This window comes from Balaenoptera ricei, chromosome 3 (assembly GCF_028023285.1).
Source record: "Balaenoptera ricei isolate mBalRic1 chromosome 3, mBalRic1.hap2, whole genome shotgun sequence".
In the NCBI taxonomy this organism is placed as follows: domain Eukaryota; kingdom Metazoa; phylum Chordata; class Mammalia; order Artiodactyla; family Balaenopteridae; genus Balaenoptera; species Balaenoptera ricei.
In genome coordinates, this window is record NC_082641.1 from 127,273,642 (window position 1) to 127,296,465 (window position 22,824).

Consider the following 22,824-nt stretch of genomic DNA (forward strand, 5'->3'; position numbering starts at 1 on the left):
GTCCCTCCTCCTCAGGGACCCAGACCAACATCACTCCTCTCCTCCTGTTCCCCATCCTGGGAAGGAAGCCTGCATCTTCTAGGGGGTCATCTCCAAGTAAAAAGAGGGGCCTCCATCCAGCCATGGAAATTCCCCGTGGGCTGGTACATGGCTTCCCCCTCAGTGGCACACAAAAGTTTTACTTCTGCTTTGCTCAGAGCTGGTCTGCAGGTGCCCACTTGCTCATCAGGGATATGTGTGCATGTGTGGGAGTGTGGGTGAGATAATGCATTCAAACCCATCACCCATCCCGCCACAGGGCAGGGGGAGGCAGGTCTGCGTAGAGCAGTATTTGCCTGTACAAGCCCATGGACCTACCTAAGTGTAGGCATAAGTGTGTCCAAAACACCTTGTACAGCCTTCATAGCTCTGCTTGCACTGGCTTCTGCCTTCTCCTGTAGTCCCCTCCCTTACTAGTCCCCTCCCCCTTATCTCCTCCCCCAGCCCCTAAATATATACACTCTGTTCTCCAGCCAGGTTGAATTCCTTTAATTTCTCTGAACCCACTTTGCCTCTGGGCTTTTACAGAGGCTGTTCCGTCTGACCAGAGCACTATTCCTCACCAGGCTAACTCTAGTTATCTTTCAGGTATTGACCTAAAGCTTCCTTTTACCAGGACACTTTCCTGAATCCCACAGCTGGGTATGGAGCCCCTTCTCCCTTTAGGCTTTCCCCCCAAATGCTGACCCCCACAGTGAGGTTGCCTAGTTCCTTGTCTGCCTCCTCTCTGGACCGTAGGCACTAGTAGGACAGGCAGGGCTGGGCCTTCTCCAGTGAGAAGCTGTGATCCTGTGACTATTTACTGCATGAGGAAATAGGTGCATAAATGAAGCACATGCACACAGGTCCATGCAGGCACAGGGACTGGCAGGTAGCAAAAGCATCTGGGCACCGTAGGGACTGCTCATACGGATAAGAGTTATGCATGGATGTGTACCTGCTAACAGACATGCATGGCACAGCAAGCATATATGTACGGGGACTGGGTTGCACAGTTTTACAAAAAAGGTGTGCTGCGTCTCCACGCTCACAGACGTGCACTATGCCAGTGTGCACACGGGCACGGGAGTTGTACATCGTCTGCACACTTGCATGGGGATTGTGCACCTGCATGTACACGCCTACAGACGTACACACGTGGGTTTATATACCTGCCCGGGGATTGCGGTGCTCATGTACATGGTTTACAAACATACCCTCAGTGGGTTTACACCCATAAACATGCTTGTGTACATGCTTACAGACACACGCTCTAGTTTTATGCGTGTATGTGGGGATTGGGCATTCTTCATTACATGCTTTACAAATCTACCCTTGCAGGGTTTGCACCCATGTCCAGGGATCAGGCATGCTCGCGTACACAGCTTAGGACATACATACAGTGTACATACAAAAGAAGATAGCACTGCTCATTGTCATGGTTTATACACACACACTCGTGGATGTACACATGTGTGCCAATATTGTGCTGCTGTGCAAATGCCTGGGAAGATACACCCACAATGCTCCCGAATGCCGTGGCCCTGAATGCTGACTTTAGCCTGCTGTGGGCACACAGGCACAGTTCCAAGTACAGCAGGGTTGAGGTGGGGGTGAGGGGTCGTCAGGGGCTACGGAGGATGGAGGACTCACAATGTGGCACCACGGTGACCTCCTGAACGTCTTGGCCCAGGAGGTTGTGCAGCGTGCAGCGCACTGACAGCGGCTGATCCACACGGCGCAGGCGCAGTGTGCTCACCACCTCGAACTCCTGCTCCTCTGCCCAGTATGTCACGTTCGTCTCCAGCAGGCTCTCCTCCTCGGAACTGTTCCCCAGCGGCGTGGGAGGCAGCTCCAGCGGACACCTGCCGGAGAACCAGCCAGGTCGGCTTCCAGTCCCTTGCTTCCCTATGCGGGTGGGAAAACTGAGGCCAAAAGCAGGTAGAGCCACGGGGTGGTGGTGGAAGGAAGCTGGGCGTGTCCAGTTCCTTTTTCCCACTGCCTGGTCCTGAGCTGGTTCCTCCCGTGATCCCTCAACTGACCAGCAGGGGCGCTCCTACCCCAGAATTGAGAACCTGGATTGCAAAATCCACTCCCTTCCTTTGACTCTCAGGGTCAAGGTAAGGAAAGGCGACAATTTAGGTCATGCCGAGCATCTCCAAGAAGCCACATCTTCTAGGATATGGCTCTAGCCTGGAACAGTGTTCCCAGAGGAAGGTGTTGGACTAGATGACCTTCATTGGGTTCTTCCAGTCAGCTATGGGTACCCTGGGAGACCCTGGCCCAGGGTCTGCTCACCTTTTGAGGTCGCTGCAGGTAGACCAGCTGAGGTGTGGCTGGGGCATGCCCCGGCCACGACAGCGGACTGTCTGCTCCCCGCTGGCAGGGTGGCTCTCGCTCAGCTCCAGCACACGGACAGGCACTGCAGGGAGAGGGGCACGGGCCAGGAGGTGGAGAGGTCAGGATAGACAGTCAGTAAGAAAGGCCCTCAGGGAGGACCTGGTCCGAGTCTCCCTTGGGGGGAGGGGAGCTTCAGACTGCAGGTGAACATTAAATACCAGGAATCACCATGTGAAAACTGACAGATTCCCCTTCTGGGTACTTCAAAGGGAAAATCTCAGTAGGGTGCTAGTCTGTCTTTAACACCTCTCTGAGATTTGCTAATCTTCCCTTTTAACAAAGAGAGGGCAGGCCTCAGGATCAGAGCCCTGGACCTGCAAGAACATGGAGTTAGAATTTAATAGCACTGTTTTGTTTTCTCAGAGTTTATTTTAGTGGTTGCTTTATATTTATGACATGTGATGCTGATTTTCCATCTACAGTGGAGAAGTTCATTTTTCATTCAAAATAAATTTATTTTTAGAAAGTCAATTCACAAAACATTAAGTCATAATCGTGTCATTTCTCTGCTCAAAATCCTGCAGTGGCTCTTCATTTCAGTCACAGTAAAAGCCAAAGTCCATACAAGCACCCAGGAAGGCCTACACGATCTACCCTCTCCTGTGCCCTCAACTGCCCCGTCTCAGCTCTGACCTCATCTCCCACCGCTCGCCCCTTCACTCTGTTCTGGCTACACAAGGCTTTCTGCGTTGCTCCTGCCTTTGCACTGCCTGGTGTGCCCTTTCCCCAAATAGCCACTTGGCTAATGCCCTCACCTTCTTCAAGTCTTCACACAAATGGCATCTCCATGCAGCCAATCTTGATCATGCTATTTGAAATTGTAACTCTCCTCACTCCCCTGCCCCCAGGACTCTCTACCCTCCTTACCCAGCTTTTCTGTTTGTTTGTTTTCTTTCACAGCACTTGTTACCTTCTAACCTTGTACATGGTTTGCTGTTTTTTCCCCCTAGTTTTGAATGTTTATCTTCCCCGCGCTGGGATGCAAGCTCCACAATGGCAGGGCCTCAAGAACCTTGAACGGACTGGCATATTGTAGTTGCTCAATAAATATCTAATTAGTAGTATAGTGTAAATGGTGTGTGAGAAGGAAAAATCATGCCACTGGGATGTGAATGTCTGAGGTTTTGGAAACACCAATCTAGCCCAATGACCTTCTCATAAAGCTGGGGAAACTGAGGCCCAGAGAGGGGATGTGCACACAGCAGTGCTCAGTGTCAGAGCCTGGCCTAGAACCCAGCCTCCTGAGTCCTGGACTCTCTCTTCTCCTCCTCCTGTGGGTGGATGGACAGTGGAGGAGTGGTGAGAGAATGGGGGTGGGAGGAAAGGAAGGAAAGCAGGGTGGAAGGCTCCTCACCGTTGACCTGCAGCTGGAAGGAGAGCTGGGCTTCAGCATCCTCATGGAAGGCCCGCATGGTGTAGCGGCCAGCCTCAGCCACCTTCACCCGCACCAGTGTCAGTTCTGACACATACCTGATGAGGAGGACAGGCCAGGAGACCCAGCTGTCAGAGCTGGAAGAACTCCTACAGCCCCCACCTTCCTTGTAAAGACAGAAAAACAAGGTCCAGGGAGTGGAAGGGGAGTGCCAAGGTCACATGGGTATCAGCAGCAGTGCCAGGACTTTTGAATCCCCCCCCCATAGGCAGCTCCAGTGAGCCGAGAGGGAGGGTTAGGACGGATGGGGTGGGGGGCGTGGTGGAGGGGAAGCACCATCTCCATCCGTCCACACCTCATCCCTTTCAGAAAGGCCTGACACTGCTTTATCCTAACATGCAGCACCTCAGTTCAGCCTGCTAATCTCCAGCCTCAGGGCCACCATTCTTGCATAGGTGGCAGTGGCCTGCCTGGCACCCTCTTCTCCAGTCATCCTGCCTTTTTCTCCGTGGCTGCTTCCTGCTGACTCCACCCATCACAAGGACAACTAAACATCTGGGTGATCGTATGACCAGCGTCCGTTTTCCCCTCTAGACAGGAAACTCTAGGAAGGCTGGAACTGTCTGTTCTGGTCTATGCAGCATCCCCAGTGCCTGGCACAGGCCCCTGGTAGGGCGCCTGGCATGTAGTAGGCTCTCAGGAAAGATGGGCCTCGATAGGTTTGCCAAGTAGCTTAAGGCTGTGGGCTGCCTGCCGGCTGCAGAGAATAATAACTTCAAGAATGAAGAGGACAGGCAGCTGCTCACCGGGTCTCAGACACATTGCGCGTAGACAGCGCAACCTCGCCGGCGCCGGAGTCACCCAGGGTCCGGTTGTCCTTGAACCACGTGACAGTGGGCGGTGGGTAGGCCTCGAACACCACCTGCAGGGTCCGGCTGCGGTGAAGCTCCGCGAATTGTACAGGGTCCAGCTCTCCCAGCAGCCGCACGTAACCGCTCTCTGCAAGGGGCGGCCGTCAGGGGCGGGGCTATGCCCGGCCTCCAATGGGGCTGCACCTCCTGGGGGCGGGGCCTCAGGCTTTAGGAACTGAACCAGCGATGGAGTTACCAGAGTTGGGGTTCAGGTTGGGGCTGTGATGGACTGGAGCAGGAGCCGAATTGGGGGCTGATATTGGTTTGGGGGCTGGATTCAAGATTGGGACTGGGGTTGTAGTGCCCTTTGGTGTGTTCTGTCTCAGGATTGTGGTGGAGATGAGTTACAGCCTGGCTGAATTTGGGGATGGGGCTGCCTGGGCCAGGGATGGCAGCTGGGATTTAGAAATCGGGTTGGGGCTCGGGTTCTGGCTAGGTGGGAAGTCTAGGTTGGGATTAGGATTGGATTGGGGGCTGGTACTGTGCTTTGGTTTTGGTTTATCCTGAAAATGGGGCTTTGGTTGGCACTAAGGCTGAGATGGATTAGAACACGGCTGACAGTACCCCAGGGCTGTGACAAGGTCTGGGTCCAGTTCAGACTGAGGGCTGGGGGTAAGCCTAAGGCACACACCGACCACGGTGACATTGATGGCCTTTTCATCTCGATGGTCGCTCACACTTTCTGATACATTGCAGATGTAGGTCCCTGAGTCTCCCAGCTCGGCGCTGGGGATGTGCAGGATAGAACGTATGTGGGGCATTTCAAAGAGGAAGTCGGTCACTGGCTCCACCAGCCGCCCACTCTGTAGGGAAAGTTGGGGCAAGCCACCCACATCAGGAAAGGTCCAAGAAGTCAGGCTACAAGCTGAAATATCCATCCCTGCCTGTCCCTTCCTCCAACCCATGGCCCGGCATTACCTCCATGCGTGGGTATGTCCACTCAAAGTTGACCACCTCATTCCCAGTCACAATGCACATGATGGTGATGTTCTCCCCCTGGCGGACCACAGTCTGCACCGCATTCACTGAGACGTTGATGGATGACACTGGTGGAAAGAGACTGGCTTAGGGCTGAGGAAGTCACCCCCCAGCCACCAGCACATCCGTTTAGGGAGGGGGTGGGGGTCCAGAGAGGGAAGGGATAACTGGTGTGGAAGATTCACTCTTTCAACAAATATTTATTAAATACCTACTATTCTAGGCACTGGGGCTTTAGCAGGAAACACAACAGACAAAATTCCTGTCCTCACGAAGCTGACATTCTAGAAGGGGTAACAATTTTGAAATCAAAGTACTCTCTGGGCATCTGAGTACAGAAGAAATTTATTGAGCACAACCACGTACTCTCCATCTTCTGTTTTATTTAATCTTCACAATAATCCCACTAGGTAAGCAGTCAGTATTATCCCCATTTTACAGAGGAAGAAGCAGACTCAGAGAGATTATGTGTCTTGTGCAAAGTCACTCAGATGGGGAGTGGCAGAGCTGGGATTCAAACCCCACTGGTTCAAAGCCTGTGCCTTTGCCCACTGCAGTATACAGCTCAGCTCCACCACTAATGCTTCCTGTGACCTTGGACATACTCCATCCTCTTTCTGAGCCTCAGTTTTCTCATCTGTAAAATGGGGCAACACACCTGCCTTCCAAGGCTGTAGTGAGAATTCAGTGAAAAATGGAATTGCACACTGTATTATCCAAAAAGGTCTGTACCTCTGTGGAGGGTCATACTTGCCTCTGCTGAGCACCAGGCCAGAAAGGGGGCTCACCCTGGAGGCTGTAGACATAGTAGGCGTCTGAATCCACCTCCCTGTCCCCGATGGTGGTTTTGCAGACGTAGGTCTTGTCCTCAAAGGTACCAGAGAAGCCACGTTGGTGGTCATAGGCGATGGGCAGCGGGACATCCACCTTCTTCTCATGCAACGTCACCACCAGTCTCGGATCCGTCACTCGGCATGGAATTGTGGTCTCAGTTATTTCCGTGAGAAAGATGAATAGTTCCTCGGGGTCAACCGGGAGGAAGCCCACAGTGGGATCTGCCATAGGTGAAGCCAAGAATATGAGTCAGAGGAGCTGGGTTTCTGGCTATGCCCTGATTTGCTCTGTTACCTTGAACAGGTCTCTTTCTCTCTCTGGGCCTCAGTCTACCCACTACAGAATAAACATGCTCGCAGAGGTCCCTTCTAGCTTTAGCATTTGATATGGACAGCACTGGCCTGAGAAAGAAGATAACTCGCAAGTTGAAGGGCAGCTGGTACCTGGAGCTTGGAGAATGGGGAAAATGAGATGTGGAGGCCAAGAGGGTGCGTACTGGAACCAGCTGAGAATGCAGAGTTCTTAGGAACCAGGAATGGGGTGGGCTGGCAGGGAGCAGACAAATATTCAGAGCAAGGGGTGGGAGTGAACATACTCCTGGACTGAACCAGGCTGGATTCCCTGATTCATCTGCATTTCTGAGACAGCTGTATTTCACCATATCAGTAAGGCACTTTCTGAGCTTTCCCCAGATGCCTGCAGTTGAGAAGAGGAATAGGGAGTGAGTACACAGGCCGGGGGCCCTCACCTGGCACAAAGATGTAGAGCCGTTTTCGCTCACTGGCCTCCAGCCCTTGGGAGCCTTTGTAGGTACAAAAGTATTCTCCTGTGTCTAGCCCAGTGACATTGGTCAGTGTCAGCACGCTGGAGAAGGTGCCATCCTGGGTCGTGGTCATTTCCTGTGGGGGCTTCTGGGACATCCGTTCCCACACCACTGGAGCTGGACCCGAGCAGGTCAGAACAAAGGTGCTGGAGAGATTGAGGACAAGCTCTGGCCCTGGGGGTGTGATGACCAGGCCGCAGGAGGCCTGTGGTCCCAGCAACAACAGCAAGGGCAGCAACAGCACCTGGCCTTTGGGAGAGGAGGCATCAGACATCAGGGCACAAGAGCATCAGCACCTCTCCCCACAGCTGACCCTGAAGAACACACCTCCCTAATCCATAGAGAATACAGACTGGAACCCATGGCTCTGAGACCTGCTTGCCCAGGGCCTGGTCTCCAGGGACTCCTTCTGGCCTCCTGGCCTCTTGATCTCAGTGCCTAGAGACCCCCAGCCTTGGAGTCCTTCTGCAGTGCAGCTTTCAGGCTGCAGGCATGTTCTCTCAAAGGCATCAGGAAATCCTCGGGAAGCAATTCCCAGGCCTCCAGTTCCTGCATTACTTCCCAGGTCACTTTCTGAGCCTCTTCCCTGCAGCTGCCCCAGATGTCCAGGTTCTGCCCCAAAGCCCAGAGACGGCCCTGCTTGGGGAAGTGGTGGCCAAGGTAGTCCAGAGTGAGGCAGACTGGGGCACGAAAGATACTGAGGCCCCTGGAGGCTGAAGGGGACTGGGGATCAGGGGATGTCAAGTGATTGGTTTCCCCTCCCCTTGCTGACACCCCCCGGGGAAGGATTCTGTAAGCCTCGCCCTCCCTACCCTGGCCCACTTCAGCAGGGAACATGAGGTGAAAATAAGCACCCACTTAGATGGGTGGGTGCTCAGCCAGTGGGTCAGTCATCTTTGAGTGGGCCTTTGGCTGGTCACTGATTGCCTGGTCAGCATTGATTGCCTGGAGAAGCCCACCCAGACTTGGGAGCTTACAGCCAATGATGGGTCCAGGCAGGGAAGGGGAGTCCCCCACTGGAACCAGACTGGCCGGACTAGCACCAACGAGTGCCGACAAGAGATGTGAGACCACGGTGACTGTTGGGGAATGGGGTGGGGACTGCTGGTGAGGGGACATGCGGTGTGGAGGGCCAAGCCGAGGATTTGAGCTGATGTCTCTGGACAGGCAGAGGTCAACTGAGGCCTCTGAGCTGAGGGGTGGGCAGTGGAAAGAGGCCTCCACTGAGAGCAAGTGGAAAGGCAGGGAACTGAAGGTCAAGAGCAGAGCAGTGCCCGGGCCCTGGTGCTGGCATGCACCACCCCGCCAGCTCTAGGTCCTACTTGGTGGCTCCCCAGGCCTTCTACCCCTGCCCCGAGTCTACCTACCTTTGAGGACAGGAGCTTGCATGGCACTCGGAGGCCGCATGGTATCCTGCAGAGTTAAACAGGGGTCAGGGCCCAGAGTAGCCAGAGGCAGCGCCAGGGCCCATCTTTGCCTGGGTCCTGCAGAGCAAGCCCCAGCCTGAGCCACCCAGCCTCTGGATCCCTCGGGCTAAAGTCAAAGGCTACTCATAGCCCCCACCAAGAGGGCACTCATGCCCAAGGAGCTCCCTCCCTTGTGCCGGGCCCCTTCACAGGGTGCCTGGACCCTGCTGTGGCTCTGCCTCTACCTCCCTGATGGCCTTGGCTGAGCCCCCTGCTTCTCCCCGGGCCTTGGTTTCTCTGTATGCATGTGGGGGGTGGGTCTCCGGCTGGATGGTGTCCAGGGGCCCGCCAGCTCTAACAGCCTGTCCTCCGGGTGACAGTTCCAATACCAGGCTCTTATCTGCCAGGACAAATATTTGGGAAAGTGTGATGAAAGGCCTAGGGGAGAAGGAGGGGGTAAGCCAGAACCCAGAGAACTCCCACAGCTCCACAAGCACAACAGGAAATGGAGGCGGCGTTGGGGAGGGAAGCGGGGGCTGTGGAATGTGGGGGGCACCCCCCCGCACTGGCCCCCTTTACTCAGCCCCAAGCTGCCCAGGGAGGCCCAGGAGGGAGGGGCGGGGGGCTGGGCCCAGGGGAGGCCACCCCGCACAGCGTGGCTTCGGCGGTCCTTGGAAACTGTTGAATCCAAAGCCCCCACCCACACCTCCAGGGTCCAGATGGGGAGAGTGAGGCTCTGAGAGGGGAAGAAGTTTGCCCGAGGTTACACAGCGGAGCTTGTCCTGGAGGGAGACAAAGGGACTGCAATGATCGAGGTAGAAAGACAAAGACGCTGAGAGAGAGAAAGGAAGCACCCGGTGACGGTGACGGAGGCAGAGGGAGACAGAAGCAGGGACATGGAGAGCGATGGATCACACTGCGTGTGTCTTTGCCCTACCCGTGCCCTTGGCAGCCCCATCCGAGGGTCCAAAATAACCATCAATAGCCAGGCTTGCAAAGGTCTGACTGCAGGATCAACAGGAAGAAGGCCAGAAGTGGGTGGGGGTCACAGAGCAAGAAATGTGGGAGAGACCAGGTGACAAGGCGACCGGGAGAGTGGGGCTCCCGCCTTCCCTGAGTGGCTGCCCTGCCTGGCCCGGCTCCTAAGGCCACACACCGATTGCTCCCACTCCACTCTCATCTCATCCCTTTCAGTCCCCATTCCAGGGCTGGAATCTGGGTTTGAGCCCCAGAAGGGCTACCTCCTGCACCGTCACTATCTCAGTGGCCTCAGTCTCCAGCTCTCAAAATGGGACGATGGCAAGTATCCCACTTACAGGGCTGCATTTACACGTTAGTCATGGGACACAGGCAAGGGCCCTGGCTTGGGGATCGCCGGTCTCAGCTCTGCCCAGCGCCCTAAGAAGCTCCCTGGATGAATCTGCTCTCCTCCTCCTCGTTCTCCCCATCCCTTCAGACCAGCCTGCCTGAGGGTCCCCTCTCCCGGTTGCTTTAGACTCAAAACCCAGCCAATCTGAGGCCCCCTCCACAGTGCCCTCCTCTCCCATCCCTCCTGCCCCAGCCCTCCAACTGGATGCCAGGCCTCTTCCAGCAGGAGGGAGCAGCGCCGTGGCGGAGCCAGCAACCACCACAGAGGCCTATCTGTCCCTTGGTGGGTGCCCCTCTGGATCCCCCCTTCCTACCAGAGATCTCAGCCAAAGAAAATCGTTAGCAGCGGAGGCTGGGGGAGGGGGTCATTTCAGCCTCCCTGCCCCTCCCCTCCTGGCCTCCCTGGCTGGCCACACTGTTTATTATTCTAAAGGAGGAATTTGGTCGGCTGGCCTGGAGATGGGAGGTCACGGCAACTAGGACTGGCCTGGCTCTGGAAGGCTGCGGGCTGGGCCCCTGGGTGGGCAAGCGGCCTCCCCCACCACCCCCGACCCTGGCTCCTCTCCTGCTAGGCCTGGCGCTAAGGGGGCTTAGAGTCCCTGAGACTCTGAGCTGGGAGGGGCCTTCTTGAACAGGCAGCACAGGCCCAGAGACAGACAGAGTCATGGCCCCGTAACACAGCAAAAAGACAGAATCAGGCTGCAGGGAGAGGATGGGCTGGGCAAAGGAGCTCAGGGAGAGTGCAGCCACCTTCGGGAGAGTATGGACACCCAGGGATCTTGGACTGGCTTCTCTCTTTATGAAATGAGCATTTCACATGGGGCTTCAGACCTACTCTGAGACTGAGTGTGTCTCCAGCCCTCTCTGGGACTCAGTTTCCCCATCCACACAGGGAGAGGTTTGGATGGGTCATCTCAAAGAGCCATCCTGCTCTAAAACTGCCAGAGAGAAGATTCTAGTCACTATTATTCCTGCCAGGGTGGTTTGGGGACATGGGGACTGATGAGAGGAAGGGCAACATTCCTGAGGCTGACGTAGACTGAGAATCCATAACCCATCTCATTCCGTGGATTCAATCCCCTGACCATTTGGTCCCAGATTTGCTGCGTGTACTTTGACAAGTTGCTTCCGTCTCTGAACTTCAGTCTTTCAGATGACTTCCAGACAAATAAACGGGTGATGTGGACACTCAGGAGGTGGCAGGGGGAAGCGTGGTGTGGGCCACAGGCCGGTGGACTGGGAAGAACCAGAGCGGGGCTTGGGACATGACCTCCTGGGCTATCTTGGATGTTTCCCTGACACCCCCAGTTGTCCATCCAATGCCTTATAGACTTCTGTGCTTCCCAGGGGCTGCTGTATTTCCAGCCGACCCCAGAGGGGCCCAGGCGGCTGATATGGGGGTGGAGGACTTGCTTGTGACCACTGCCCTTCTTCAGAGGCAGGGCTGCGCTCCAAGGAGGAACCACCTGGGACAAGGCGGGTGTCATAGTCAGGGAGGAGGCATTCCCCTTCCTGCCACAGTCTCCTGCCTGGGGAGGCCCTTGGAGCAGAGAGAGGGAGGGGACCCTCAGAGATCCCCCCCTTTGCACATGAGGCGAGTTCTCGTGATTCCTCCTATTTTGGCCAGGTTGGGGGTACAGAGGTCCAAAGATGAGGTAATTGCCCAGCTCCTCACAGTGAGTCAGAGGGACCCCCCACTTGGTCCAGGGGAGAACCCCAAGTGAGCAGAGGACCCCAAGCTCAGGAGAGCAAGCGTGCTTGAGGAGTCACTGTCAGAGCCCCAGCCTTCTCTCCTTCCTGCTCATACAAGCTTCCACTCCTTTCCCACTGCCTTAATCTAAATAAATCCAGTCCATCTTGGCCACATCCGCTAGCAGCAGCTTCCCTCCCTCGGGGTCCCGAGTCTCCCACGACACAGGCAGGCTGGGGGCGGGGGTGTGCTGCATGGCTGCCAGTGGGGGAGGCTTGCACACGGAGAGCACGTGCACACACAGCACAGGCTACTGCCTACGCGCTCGTTCACACACTGCTCTGAAACACACCCGTGTGCAGCGGGCCCTGTGTGTGCCCAGCCCTCACGTCGGCACCAGACACGTGCACGCCCACACATGCACGCACGCAGCTCCACGGCGCCCAGACTGCAGCCTCTGTGCTCTCCCACGTGCCCATGTGAGGTGTGCACATGCGCGGCAAGTCACACATATACCCGGCACAAGCAAAGCTGTGCACATACAACACGCACAGAGCATGTGCACACGGTACCCCAAACTCACCTGAACACACATGCACATGTGGGCACAGACAAGCCACAGATCCAACACGTGTTGTGTACTTACTGTGCCAGGTGCCGTTCTGAGCACTTGACACAGATCTACTCACTTGTTCCTCAGACAACACTATGAGGTAGATACAAGGATCGTCCCATTTTAGATGGGGAAACTGAGGCAGAGAGAGCTTATGGAAGTTGCCTAGGAACACAGAGCAGAGATTGAGCCAAGGCGGACTGCTCTGCCACCATTACTCTGTTTACTGGGTTTGGCTGGGCTGAGGCCAGCGGGGACTGATGGAAACAGACCGGACTGAGGTTTATCCAGCCCAGAATGACAGGACTTGGTGATCTGATGTAGGGGGGCTGGAGGCAGAGGTATCCTAAATGAGCCCCACCCCTATTTCTGGCTTAGAGTACTAGGGGGCAGGAGTGTGTGTGTGCTGGAGGCACAATACCATTTTCTGAGATGAGAATGTGGTGGAGTAGAAGGGTTGGGTGCTGGCACTGAGCTGGTTTAGAATTTGGAGGGGCTGTGCATATCTGAGTGGACAGAGGGACACTCAGTCTGGAGGTGCGGAACAGGCTGGGCAGAAATAGCAGTGAAATGGGGATGGGAGGAAGCCCTGCTTCAGGGAGAAGCGGGTGCTTGAGGCCAGCAGTCTTGGGCCAGGGATGCTCTGAATAAACAAGATGCCAGAGGGAGGAGGAGGCCCGGCCGGCCGTGGGGTCAGAGTCTTGGAATGTCAGAGCTCTGAGGCCCTCAGGGACCAGCTATCTGATCCAACCCCCTTACCGTGCCCCACTGTACAGATGGGGGAACTGAGGCTTGGAAAAGGACAGGGATAGGTCTCAGTGTTTTGACCTAGGCAATCCTGGGCTCAGTTGGCCAATGGGGAGCTGAAGCACACCTGACTGGGTAGCCCCTGCCTCCAGCCCCGGCTCAGACGTGAGGCTGGCGGCTCAGGGCCTAGGGTTCAAACCACAGCTGCTGCTCCCTCCCTCCCCACAGCATACCAACCCCCCCTTGCCACACACAGACCTTTATATCACCTTCCCTGCATCGTCCCAGCCTGGCGGGGATTGGAAACAGACTCAGAGGAGGTGACTTGCTAAGTTGCTGGCAGAAGGGGGACACAGACTCCGGTCTCCTGCCCGGTGGTCTAGTGCTCTCTCCTCCACGCCACAGACACTTCACAGCCCCTGACACAAACTTCGGGGACAGATCCCTGGCTGAGAGTAAAGGATGTGGGTTCTAGCTCAGCTCTGTCACCTGCCTATATGGTCCTGCCCCTCTCTGAGCCTCAGTTTCCCCATCTGTACACAGGGTGGGCAGGGCTGTCCTAGGAACACTTCTGGGGCTGACATGGTGTGACTCTCAGGACCCTGCTCTGGAAGAAGCTGTGCTGAGTTAGAACGCTGGGGTGGGGGTGGGGTGCGGGGGAGGAGCCCTAGCCAGGATGTCATGACTCAGCTCGAAGAAGGCAGCCAGCTCCAGTCCTGGGCGTGTGTAGGGGCAAGAGGCATCTGGAGCCGGAGACTGAGTCTTCCCGTCAGCGGTTGGGAAAGTACAAGAGTGATGGCAGAGAGTGTGGCCCATGTGGGCTTACCCCAAGTGGGCTGAGTTATAGGTACAATCTTGCAACACAGGTAGGGGAATCCCATCCTGGGAGCCAGGAAGGAGAGCAGTTTCCGTTGGATTGGGAGATAGTTACGGGCAGCGGATAGAAAGCTGGGAAGGGGCTGAGGCTATGCGGCTCCCACCTACCCCTCTCCATCCTATGCCCCTTCTGCCGCTAAAGGTCCAGCACTCCACCCTACACACTGAATCTCCCCACAGACCTCAGGATCACATGGAGGTCAGAGAGGGTGCGCAACCTGCCCCAAATCACACAGCGATGCAGCTTGATCACCCAGGCCCAACTCTCTGCCACGCTGCTTCTAGACCCAGAGGACCTTCCTGCTTTCCAGGTACCTATGAGGTCTCCCAAACAAAGCAGCAGAAATCAGCTAAGTTGGGGCCTGGCATGGGATCCAGCTGTTCTGGAAGTCCAAATGAGTGGAAGAACAGTGCTAGTTCCATGGACCGTCAATCTGATGCCCCTACCCCTGCCCCCTCCAGCAGAAACTTGGTGGCCTCTGCCTGCCCCATTGTACCAACCCCTCCCCTATCACCTCCAGTCTGTCCCCTCCTGCCTGTTCTCACACGCTAACCAGAGGAACATTTCTGAAATCCCCATCTGACCATGTCCTTCCCTGGCACCTCCATGGCTCTCCATCCGCCCTAAGTAAAGGCCAGCTTCTTAGCCCAGCCTTTAAGACCCTTCAAGCCCTGGCCCTGCTGACAGATGGCTCATCATGACAGAGGGGGGAGGATGCTGTCCTCCCAGCTCCCCAGGGGCCCAAGTGAGGCCCCCATGCTCTCGTCACTCATTCTGTGCTCCTCTCCCCAGGAGGCCTCCCCGGGGACACAATGGAAAGAAATGACCTATTTTCTGGAAGTTCAAAATAAGATGAAACATCTGTCTGGATCGGAGTCAGGCTGATAAAGAACGGGCTGATCCCCCCGTCCGAGCCCCCGCTCCTGCGGCACACCCCCTCACCCGCACTTGGGGGTAGGGGGAGCAGGCCGAGCTACTTGGAACAGTTCATGGGAAAGCGCTCAGTGTGTGCCTCGTGGCCGCTGGGGGCCCAGGGGAGGGGGCCTGGGTCCCCACATGGGCTGGGAAGCGGCCCTGAGAAGGAGGTCAGGGAGGGAGGGAGGGAGGGAGGCCCACTGCACACGCCTGTCCACCCGCCTGCAGAGCAAACACGGCTTGCCTCCCCCGGCGCCTCGCTGGCCTCCCTGTTCATCCCCATGGCCACTCCCTGGCCCATATGGCCTGGCTCTGCCCAGGCCCAGTGATCCCTGGACTAGAGTCCTCTGGATCCCAGCTAGGCCCCAGTGGCCCCTTCAAAAAGGAACAAGGACTTAGAAGGCCTTGAAAATCACAACAAGAAGAAGAATAACTACCCATGATTTAGTTCTTATCACCCAAAGCCTGGGCTAAGGCCTGAATGTGAATGATCTCAGAACAATCCATGACATCAGTGTTGCTTCCACATTTTACACACGAGGAAAGCAAGGCACAGAGAGGTCAAACCGTTTGCCCAACGATTTCACTAGTACTGGAGCTGGTGCTCGATCCTGGGCAGACTGACAGCACACAGGCTCAACACTCATGTGACAGCCTCTCTCAGGCAGGAGGCAAAGATGTCAAGCTTGTGCCTGGCACACAGTACGAGCTCAATATACAATTCACCAGGTTTATTCTTTCACCCTCTGTTTTCCAACCTCTCCTTCAGTCTCCTTTAGCCAGGTGAACCTGGCAGGATAAGTGGGGAGAAAGTCACACCATCTTTCACAGAGCCCTATAATCTTAGGGCTGGGAGGGGCTGTAAGTACTCCCAATTCACATCTCCCCCACCCTCTCTGCAAACAAAGGGGTTGTCCAGCCTCCAATTGCACACCTCCCATGATAGGGATCTCACTACCTCACCCGCAGCCCATTCCATTCTTGGACAGCCCAGGATCCTCAGAGGTCAGACTATTTGAAAATTTTTATTCCATTGAGCACAATCTGTCTCATCATATCCTCTACCCATTGGTCCTGCTTCCATTCACCAATGCCAATGCCCCCCACCCTGCAACAAAGACGTTTTTTCTTCCCATTCATTTTTCTGATGCTCCACAATCTGAAAACAAACAAAAGCCCTCACTAATTCAGAGCTAGGCACTCTGCTAAATGAGATGACCTGGGGATTTTGTTTTATCCTCACAACAATCCTGTGAGGAGGATACAATCATTATTCCCATTTCACAGAGGGGGAAACTAAGTCTCAGAGAGGTATGGCAACTTGCCCAAGGTCACACAGCCAATAAGTAATAAGCCAATGATAAGCTGGGATGCAAACTCGGGCCCATCTGACTCCAAACCTGTATTCTTAACTGCTCTGCTAGACTGCCTAGCTTCTGCCCAGAAACAGGTCTGATCACAGAGAAACACCCCACATGGGTTCACCCTAATGGGGTCCACACTGAACCCAGGCTCTCAGGGACGAGGGATCCTCAGAGGTTACAGTCCTGACCCTCCCTCACTGAGGGGCAGAGTGAGCAAGGGATCTACCCCAGCTCACCCAGGAATTTGGAAGTCAAGTAAGGGTAGAACTCAGAACCTTTCTGCGACGTCACTGCAGAGTCTGAGGGTCAGCGTCTAGGCTGAGGAGAGGAGTCCCTGCTGAGGACAGCCTGGGTCTGGCAGAGGCAGTGCCCAAGCAGGTCTCTGGTCTACCATGAGGCCTGTCCCAGACGCCTCTGAGAAAGGGCATCCCGGTAGTCAGGCTAGGTGCGTGGTCAGCTCTGTCACAGGCCTGCTGCGCTCAGGGTCCAGGCCTGCCCCTGCTGAAGTTCCAGCACCCCTTCCACTGTTCGCAGAGGGCCTGGGGGCCTCTGTAGCTGCAGAGTTCCAGGCCTCCACCATCCCTCGGCTGCCCTCCCTGAAGCCCGCCCTCCGCAGCCAACCCCCAGAGTCTCATCTCCAGCCGGTGCCATGGCAACAGGGAGCGTCAGGCCCTGGCAGCCAGAGGAGCCCCTGAGAGGGGTCTCAGGCTGAGGCTGGGGAGGGGGGCGCAGCAGGCGCAGACAAGCAAACCTTCTGTTCCCCTGGCTGCTGCCAGCCCGAGATCAGCCCTGGGCCGGGGTGGGGGCCACACATAGAATGGTTCTCAGAGCCAAGTGGGCAGGGGGCAGGCCTCGGCCGTTCAGACTGACCCACCAGCACGCGGCCTTCCCCCAGCAGCCCAGAGCCCGCACATCGGGCAGGGCAGCTAGCTAAGGAGAACCTGCCGCTAATTGCTGCCAATTACGGAGCATTGAGATTCCCCTCAGAGCCCTCCTGGGCAGCAGAGCCAGAGGGGAGAAAATGCCCACGTTTCACTCCCCTCTGGCTTTCCCAGCATCTGTTCTTTCACCCCTTCCTCCAGTCGCTCGCCCCGAGTCTCCCACTTAACTGTTACTCAGCCTCCCTGTGCCTCGGGTTTCCCATCTGTAAGTCAGGGCTCGTCATCGAGTTGTCAAGGCCTTTGAATGAGTTAATACAAGGAAAATACTCAGAGCTGGGCCTGGCGCACAGCCCTCGGCCAAGTCAGTGGCCACGTGACTGTTCTTCATTCACTCACGGGAGAATAAGTCACTCACTCATTCACTCACTCGCTGGCCTTGAGACCCCGCTAGGCTAAGCTTGTCAGCAAAGGATGCGTGTGGGAAATGGGGTGATGGGAAAGCCAGGAAGGGTAGCTGCACTTGTTATTGGTATTGTCAGCAGGCTCAGCTTGGGTGGGGTGGGGTCTCCTCCTGGCGCACTCAAGGATTTAAAGGCCAACCCAGGACCAGAACCCAAGTCTAAAGACTCCCAGTCCACTGTCTGCCAACCAGCTCTTTCTTCTACCTTTGTCTTGGCCTCTTAGTTTGATTTTTCACAAATGAGGAAACCCATCTAACAATTTGGGGGATGCCTTCAAGTTCCTCATATGGGATTAGGCTTCCAGTAGGTGCTCAATAGATGCTTACCCAGCATGAGAGATCAAATGGCTGTGTAGAGTCAGCTCTTCTGGTCCTCAGCTGCTCCCTAAAAACTCAGCATTCCCTGGGCTGGGAAACTGGGATAGGCAGGCAATGGTGACCCTTCCCCTCCAGGGAGGTGATGGGAAGGGCTGGTGAGGGGGCAGCACAGACATATGGGACCCTGATGCCAGCAGGCTGTGCCTGACGCCTCCCGGGGCAGTGAAAGCACATGGAGGGGCTCAGCCAGGCCAGGGGCTGCAGTCCCAGCTAGAAGCCACTTAATCCAGGTCAAAGTCCCAGTTCTACTACCTCATAAACATGTGACCTCTCTGAGTTTAACTTCCCTGAGTCCCAATTTTCTGGAAAACAGTAAAAGAGATATCCTTTTCCATTGCTGTGAGGGTTAGAGATGATGATGAAAGGCTCCTGACGTATAACAGGCGCTCAGTAAATGGTAATTATTATGATTATAGGACGATTTCAAGGCGGGAGAGGGTGGCCTTGAGTTGGGTTCTCTGGTGGACGATGCCAGGGAAGGGTATTCCACAGAAGCTCTGCATGAGCAGTTAGGGAAGGGGGAGATCGCGAGGCATCCGGGTGGTGGTGGCAGAGAGAGATCTGTTAGGCTAGAAACTGGGGCTCTTCAGCAAAGAGGCAGGGGATGGGCAGAGAAGAAGGGCAGAGGCCACTCTGGGAAAAGTTTGGGGTACTGAGTAAGGACTTGGGCTCTGCCCTGGAGGCACTGGGATGCCAACTTGTCAGGGTATTGACAGTGAGAGTAGGGGGCTAGCTGCTGGCTGGGCAGTGACAATGGTGCAACTCCAAGCCCTTATGGGGATGGGGGGCCTCCACAAAGGAGAGTGACAGGAGTAGGTTGGCATTTTGTGGGAGGGCGTGGATTAGAATGGGACAGTGGAGGCAGCGAGACCAGTCTCAGGGATGAAGCCATCTCAAACCCAGCCTGAACTCCCTGGCAGGACCAGCTATATAATTTGCGGGGCCGAGTGCAAAATATAAAGGCAGGGACCCTTGTTAAAAAACTATTCAGCATTTCAAGGTAAAGCTAGGCCCTTCTAAGTGTGGAGCCCGCTGTGACTGCACATGCTGAATGCTCATGAAGTCACCCCTGTTCCCTGGACTAAAGGGGAGGCCATCTGTCTGTCCATCCATCCATCCATGCAGGCATCCACCAACCTGTTTATCTATCTCTCCATACACTTATTTATCACTCTTTCATTATCCATTCAGCAGAAAGGCCCCAGCCTGGGGCTGATAAGGACACAAATACAGTTAAGACAGGAGTAGCCCACGGTCCACTGAGTCACACCTGAGCCTTTACCTTTAGGGCTTCAGTGACAGGTTTGTAAATCTGAGCCCTGCCCTCTGGGGCTGACTCTGGAACTTCCCCCCCACCATCCATGACCACTTAGGCTCAGCCTCAGGAGTGGAGAAGCTAGAAGAGGGCGTGTCACAGACCTTATGATTCCACTTCCCAGGACAGAAGGTAACCAGGGCAGCAACAACATGTGAAACAGCCACACAAAGGCTGGCAGGAGCTCTCAGGGGCTAAGAACAGAGCTGGATGGAACCTCTGGGGTCACTGAGCTGTCCCCTTGCCCCCCACCCCATCACTTTATGTAAAAGGAAATTATGGCCAGAATGGAGAAGTAATGTAACCAAAGGCTCCATGGTCCACAAGAGAGGTTCCCATCCCTCGTCGGGATGGTGTTGCTCCTTTTCAGCCAAAACTCTGCCCTGTGGCCTCACCCCGGGCAGAGCTGGAGCCCAAGCCCTGGACCACAGAGGTGGATGGTGAAGATTCAGCACACGCGCTGGCACAGAGGAAAGTCCAGACCTGCAGGCCGGGTCCTGGGCTCAGTGCTATCACTGACAACCTGTAGGACCTGAGGCACATCTGTCCTCTTCTCTGGACCTCAGTTTCCCGTGCATACAGTAAGGAAGTTGAACACAGTGATCCCCATGGTCCTTTTCACTTCTGACCTTCAGGAACTATCTGACCCCCCTGGCTCTGCTGCCCCTACCTCCCAAGCGACAACCCTTTCCATCACAGGGCAGAGAAGCTGGTACCTCTGGCAGATGAAAGGTTTTGGACACCTGAGACATTAAATAGCTCTGATCTGAAGCGAGGAGAAGAGAGGGTACTAATGCAGTTAAAGCAATACACTTTGATTTTCAACCTCCTGCACTAGGCTGGGCTGGGGCGTCCCAGAAAGCATCTGGGAAAGGCGGATCCTGGGGCCACGGCCTGGGGGGTTCAGGAAGCTCTTTTGCTTGAGGGTTCTGGGCCTGAAGTCTTGGGAGGGGCTTCTACACTGGAAACATTAGTGTGTGAATTCCACACTCCTCCCATTAGAGGTGGGTCTCTGCATCCATTCATTCCCTTGCCTCTGGAGCCCATCATTCATTCATCTACCATGGGCCAAAGCCTTGCTTCCTTTTGAAATCAGAGCCTATGAAGTTCGAAAATCAGCAAAGGGTCACAGCATCCACACACACACCCTCACAGGCACTCCTCCTGACCCTCCTTCCTCAGTATCTCAGGAAAATAGGACTGTGGGCGCTGGGAAAACACGACCTCAGAGCTCCCCAAGAAACTGAGTGCATTAACAGGCCGCTCTGATTGTCAGAATGTTCCTCCTCCTTGTTATAGGGCACCATTTCCCATTAGCGGTCATCGATCCTGACCACTTTCTGTAATGTGTAGAAAAAGGGTAAGAAAAAACCCTTTCACTGTGAAGTTAAATATGCATGATCCCTGAGTACACAACAGAGCTTGTGCAGCTGCCAATCTGGGCTGGCGTGGCTTGGAATCCTGGAATTGTTTTAGGTCTGGAAGGAGCTCAGAGATCATCTTGTTCAACCTCCTTGTTTTACTGATGGGAAAACTGAGACCCAGAGAGGGACTGACTCACCCACAGTCACACAGGATGGGTTCCTGGGTCTGATGACCACCTCTGGAGCTCTGCGGGGCACCACAGCCGAGACCCAGACCCCACTCAGCCTCTCGATCGTGGACTCTGGAGTCAAAAACACCCGGTTTAAATCCTGGCTCCATCACATCCTGGCTGTGGGACTTTGGGCAACTGACTTAACCTCTTAACCTCTCGGGGCATTTCTTCATCTGTAAAATGGAGAGCTTATATCCATTCCTCGAGGTGGTTTGCGATGATTAAATTAGATCAGCAAATATTTATTAAGCACTCACTGAACGCCAGGCCTGTTCCAAGCGCTAAGGAATACAGCAGTGGACTTGATGGTAATGGATGTAAAGCACAATGAAAGTGCTCAGAGAGGGCTGGTCCCAGTTCTGTCATCCTGCACACATGGCTTCCCAGCTGAGGCGTTACAAGCTCTGAAGCTGGGGAGACATGGTGGAGGGTTGCGGGAGCTGTGGAAAACAGGGCAGGAACATCTCCCCCTTCCAAGGGTCCACTGCCTGCAGGGTTCTGAACCACGTGCAAGAAATGGGGTGAGGGGGTACATTTCAGGAATGTCTGGGGCCCCTCTCATTCCTTCCTCCCTCCTCACCACTCAGTAGCCTGTCCTGAGCAAAGCACCCAGAGTCCCCTCCAGAGTCCCCTCCTTCAACCTAGAAGGCAGCTGGTCTCAGAGCCAGACTGTGCCTGGAGGATAGAGTTGAGCCTTTAGCACACCCATGGTGCCCAGGTCCCTTCCCTTTTGTGGGCATAGCACTTCACGAGGTGCAGACTAATTTCACAGCCAGGTCGTCCAGTGCAGGAGGCGGGGACAGCAGCTGCTCTCTCTTAGCCTTTGGCATTAAGTCCAGCCCCAGGAGATGCAGGAACTGTGCTAAGCACCTTATCTGTATTATTACTATGTGGACCCCACATCCCACCCTACTGCTCACAGAGGAGGGGCCTGATGCCCAGAGAGGCAGAGCGCTAGCCCAGGGTCACACAGTCAGCCAGAGCCAAGGGGGGCTCATCAGATGCCCAAGCCTGGTGTTGTTTACCCACCGTGCCCACTGCCTTTCAGATGCGGAGGCAGCAAGAAAGAGGACGTGGGGGCCTGAGGTTGGCCACACAGTGGATTTGAGTCGAGCCAGGACCAGCGCTGGGTCTCCTGACTCTGAATCCATGGTGCTTTCCGCTGCCCCACATCTGTGGGCAATTAGAAGTCTCAGCTCTTCTTCCCACAGAGGAGGGAGGGCTGCCCGTTCACCACTGAAGGGAGGGGACTCACCAGATGGTCTCCTTCCTCACTCAGGACCAAGCCAGGGCCCGGGTGGACCCGGGAGCAGGTCAGGCCTGAAGCTAATCTTTCTGCTGGAGAAAGTGCTGGAGCCAGGAGCAGGCTCTGTGGGAGGATGGAGACTCTCCGCTCTGACCAGGGGCTCCCTGGGAGCAAGGGGGTTAAGTCTTTGGTTTCAGGCAGACCTTGGCCTAAATACCAACTCTACCAACTAACTGTGTGACCCTGGGAAAGTCACTTAGCTTCTCTGAGCCTTGTTTTCCTTGTCTTCAAAACAGGGGTAAGACAATAGCTAGGACATGGAAGCAACCTAAATGTCCATCGACAGATGAATGGATAAAGAAGATATAGCACATACGTACAATGGAATATTACTCAGCCATAAAAAGAAACGAAATTGAGTTATTTGTAGTGAGGCGGATGGACCTAGAGTCTGTCATACAGAGTGAAGTAAGTCAGAAAGAAAAAAACAAATACCGTATGCTAACACATGTATATGCACGGGGAAGGGGAAGGGGAAGGGGAAGGGGAAGCTGGGACGAAGTGAGAGAGTGACATGGACATATATACACTACCAAATGTAAAATAGATGGTTAGTGGGAAGCAACTGCAT

The 22,824-nt window shown here is 55.2% G+C and overlaps 1 protein-coding gene across 3 annotated transcripts in view; it reads right to left on the reverse strand.

Annotated features, from left to right (window-relative positions):
- Positions 1-22,824, reverse strand: part of PDGFRB (platelet derived growth factor receptor beta) — a 38,857-nt gene that overhangs the window by 13,506 nt on the left and 2,527 nt on the right. The window contains exons 2-11 of one of the 3 annotated variants that reach the window (XM_059917493.1): positions 20,912-21,016; positions 8,704-8,749; positions 7,262-7,585; positions 6,468-6,734; positions 5,620-5,747; positions 5,333-5,504; positions 4,597-4,789; positions 3,773-3,888; positions 2,317-2,440; positions 1,672-1,883 (exon numbers count right to left, since the gene is read on the reverse strand). In XM_059917493.1, the coding sequence (XP_059773476.1) occupies positions 1,672-1,883; positions 2,317-2,440; positions 3,773-3,888; positions 4,597-4,789; positions 5,333-5,504; positions 5,620-5,747; positions 6,468-6,734; positions 7,262-7,585; positions 8,704-8,743 (1,576 nt within the window). In that variant the 5' untranslated portion in view covers positions 8,744-8,749; positions 20,912-21,016. Of the gene's footprint in view, positions 1-1,671; positions 1,884-2,316; positions 2,441-3,772; positions 3,889-4,596; positions 4,790-5,332; positions 5,505-5,619; positions 5,748-6,433; positions 6,735-7,261; positions 7,586-8,703; positions 8,750-20,911; positions 21,017-22,824 lie in introns of those variants that run through there. The other 2 variants (XM_059917492.1, XM_059917494.1) reach the window with 2 other exon arrangements.